The sequence below is a fragment of the Dipteris shenzhenensis genome, chromosome 1 (genome assembly GCF_047967505.1).
Source record: "Dipteris shenzhenensis isolate YYH24624 ecotype China chromosome 1, Dip_SZ_1.0, whole genome shotgun sequence".
Lineage (NCBI taxonomy): Eukaryota > Viridiplantae > Streptophyta > Polypodiopsida > Gleicheniales > Dipteridaceae > Dipteris > Dipteris shenzhenensis.
Genome location: NC_141596.1, coordinates 67,644,769 through 67,647,890, shown reverse-complemented (window position 1 = coordinate 67,647,890; position 3,122 = coordinate 67,644,769). Strand labels below are relative to the sequence as shown.

The 3,122-nt window shown below is 45.0% G+C and overlaps 1 protein-coding gene across 1 annotated transcript; it reads left to right on the top strand.

The window, feature by feature from the left end:
* Nucleotides 1–271: 271 nt before the first annotated feature.
* On the top strand, nucleotides 272–2,729 carry LOC147906263 (uncharacterized). The gene is made up of 2 exons (XM_087377531.1): nucleotides 272–1,874; nucleotides 2,021–2,729. Exons 1-2 carry the CDS (start codon nucleotides 824–826, stop codon nucleotides 2,092–2,094), a joined length of 1,125 nt encoding a protein of 374 aa, XP_087233657.1. The 5' UTR covers nucleotides 272–823; the 3' UTR covers nucleotides 2,095–2,729.
* The last annotated feature ends 393 nt before the right edge of the window (nucleotides 2,730–3,122 follow it).

Genomic DNA, 3,122 nt, shown 5'->3' with positions numbered 1-3,122 from the left:
CCTACTGTCTCATCCAACAAGGTGAATGATCCAAATCATTCATGAGGCCTGCCCTAGAAGCTGAGAGAGAGAAGAAGAAGAAGAGAGAGAGAGAAAAATGGGGACAAAAGTAGCAAGAACAGAGGACAAAAATAGCAGCGGTGGACAGCCAATCACCAGTTTGCACGCATCCAAAAATTCACCAGACTCCCGGCAAGCCACAATTAGAAGCTTTATCATCTTGCCACAATTAGAAGCTTTATCATCTCAAAACAAAGAAAAACTATAGCCTTTCCCTGGGCAGGTCAAAAAGGGCATCACTCCACCTGCACCTTGCAAGCTTCTCCTTTTCCGATTCAAGATCACATAATCCATTTGCAACGCTCCTGCGGCAATGATATTTCCTTGGACCTCGCTCTCGCTTTCCCTTCGTGAGTAACTTCCTTTTGGGTCCCTGGTTTCCGTCGAATTTCTTGAGTTTGGGGGTTTCTGGTGCATTTGGGATTATTCCGGCAGTCCAGTGGAGCACTCCACCCTCGATCCGCGCGTGCGATCTGGATAGGACCTGAAATTTTACCTCTTGGTCGGATGCTACACTAGTACACCTTATCTTCCTCAAGATAACAACGTCACTCAAAGGCAAGTTTGTAATTGCACGTGAAGCCCTGACAACATGGATAGGTCGCCTCGGGATCTGTTTCGAATCCTTGTCTGGACGGTGGAAATCAGTTTCTTGATGTACGCTTATTTTCGTGTTCCCCACTTCTTTGGGAAGGCAATTGATGGGCAGGGGATAGATGATGTAAGTGGTTGTATTTGAGATTTCGGGTTGAAGATTTTGGAAATGGGTTTTGGTGAAGCCGGCAAGAAGAGGCATCATCCGGATGGCCAGAACTCTTCTCTGTCCAAAAGACTTTTTACTGTTGCAGCGGCTGAACTAGACTCTTCCATTCACTTTGACAACGGAACAATAACGTGCTTAGGCTCATTAGCGAAGGTGCACGATGAGCTTAGCTGGCGAAAGGGTGGTTGGACTGATTCGGTGACCAGCGTCAACAGTTCTGGTGCTTCTGAACTCTCGAGCATCACAGCAGGAGTAACAACCGAACACTCATGCAAGGGGCATATAAGGTCATTCCATGAAGGAAAGGGCAAAGGCACTTGGTTAAACAAACCCGACTCTTCCCGGTGGATTAGGTGCGATGCCGCCCAGGTGAGTGAGGTGACTGTTCAAAGAACTCACAGCGTTGATAGTCCTGTTGAGAGTTCTGATTATGAGCCAAGTGGAGAATCTGGCTTTTCCGTTGTCAGTTGCAAAAATTCTAGAGGGAATATGAACTGGGAGGACTGGAAGATCCAAGTGCGGGAAGAGCATGAACGTCGGCATAAACTAAATGATGTACATGAACGGCATCCCTTTTCAGGCGGGCAAACTAAGAACAGTGACTTTCGGTGGGGAGCAACGTACAAGAGGGTCAAACCTTGCTCATCAGTTGCAGATGAGACTGGGTCTTCTTGTGAAGAACCTACGGAGGAATTGTTCCTTGAAGAAAGAAGGTTAAAGAATGTAGATGCTGAAGCTAACAGACCGTCTTCGGTTCCAGGGATCGAAGATGAATTCCAGTCTCCAGTTTTTCCAGCTCCTAAGAGGAGATTGTCCCCCTTCTTGCATACTGCCGAGGGAGGAACAACGATGTCTGGCATCCTTTGTGATAACACTCTTGAGATCAGATCAGCTGAGAGTGGCGAAGCTGGAGTTCTGAAGGGATTGACAATAGATGAAGTAAGAGGAATCGACAGAGGGTACACCGGTGGTAATGAGTGTTCTCAGGGGTTAAGTGATACATCTTGTCCATCGTATGTCCTTTCATCAGGTCGCTTGAGTCTGGAAGAAGGTAAGTTTTTATTTGTATGGTTCAATTTCCTTAATAGGTGCCACACATGAGGCGCATTCTTTCATTATAGATTATTCACTTTCATTTAGGCTTATAAGGTTGGTTCTTTCTGTGTTTAGTGACCCATGTATCTTTTAAATGTGCAGAGGCTCGATTGGGCAGAAGAGCACCTACAATTGACCATGATTTTGAAGAGTATTTCTCTGCACTTATGCTGTAAAAGCTTTTGAATAAGAACCTTCTCCCTCTCTCTCTCTCAAACCCCCCGCCCCTTATTGGCATGCCTGCGTGCACACAGGCCTATGCAAAGGCTCATGCATATATGAAAGTGTCTGGATACATGCGGGGCTCTCAGTACGTTATTATATATTTACCAGTTCAAGGAACTGGTTACACTTGTGGAAAGTTAGTGCTATACCCAGTCTTCTTTCTCATGGATATCTTGACATGTAAGAGGAAGCTCAAGCGTGTCTAAATGTTCATCTGTCTATCTCACTATTTTTAGGGGAAGGTTTTGCAAAAATATCATGCTCCCATCCCTGAGGTGGATTCTTTGATTCAATAAGGAATAGCAACAAAGCAATCTGCAACTACTTCCTAGAGCTTCTCAAAGTCAGTGTCTCTAGCAAGAGTTTAGGGGAGGGTGGCAGTTTATACTCCCATCCCTTGTGTGAATTCTGTGATGCCAAAAAGGAAATAGCAACAAAGAAATTGCGCCTACTTTCTAGAGTTTCTCAAAGTCGAGCAGAATTTGAATACGAGATGAAGAACTATATTGAGGCCAGACTTGTAATATTCTTTCCAGGTTGTGTAAGATGTGTTTTTGTTTTTGTCACAACACTCTACGTGGTTCTAATGCAGCTTAAGCTCAGAGGAGTATTCTACCATATGGCAGTCTTTTGCATTGGCTCTAGGTCAGTCTCAGGCTGTGCATATGACGATCGATGCATTCGGTCTTATCCTGCTTTGTGCGCGCCGAAACACTTGCACTAGGTCTCTGCCACCACATTCAGAGGGGTATGTTCAGAGGTAGGTTGGGTAGGCTCTGTGAATGATGATCAATTTGTTCCCTTGTATCCTGGTTGTGAGGGTGCAAGCTATGTGCCACCAATTGTGATTGTTCTTGTATGCACGTGTGCACGTATCCACATTTTTTAATACTTGACTGTGTGCTTCCATGTTTTGTACTTAGGGTTTTATTTTAAATTCCCTCCTTCCTGTGCATGCATGGGATTTTTTTTGGGTGGT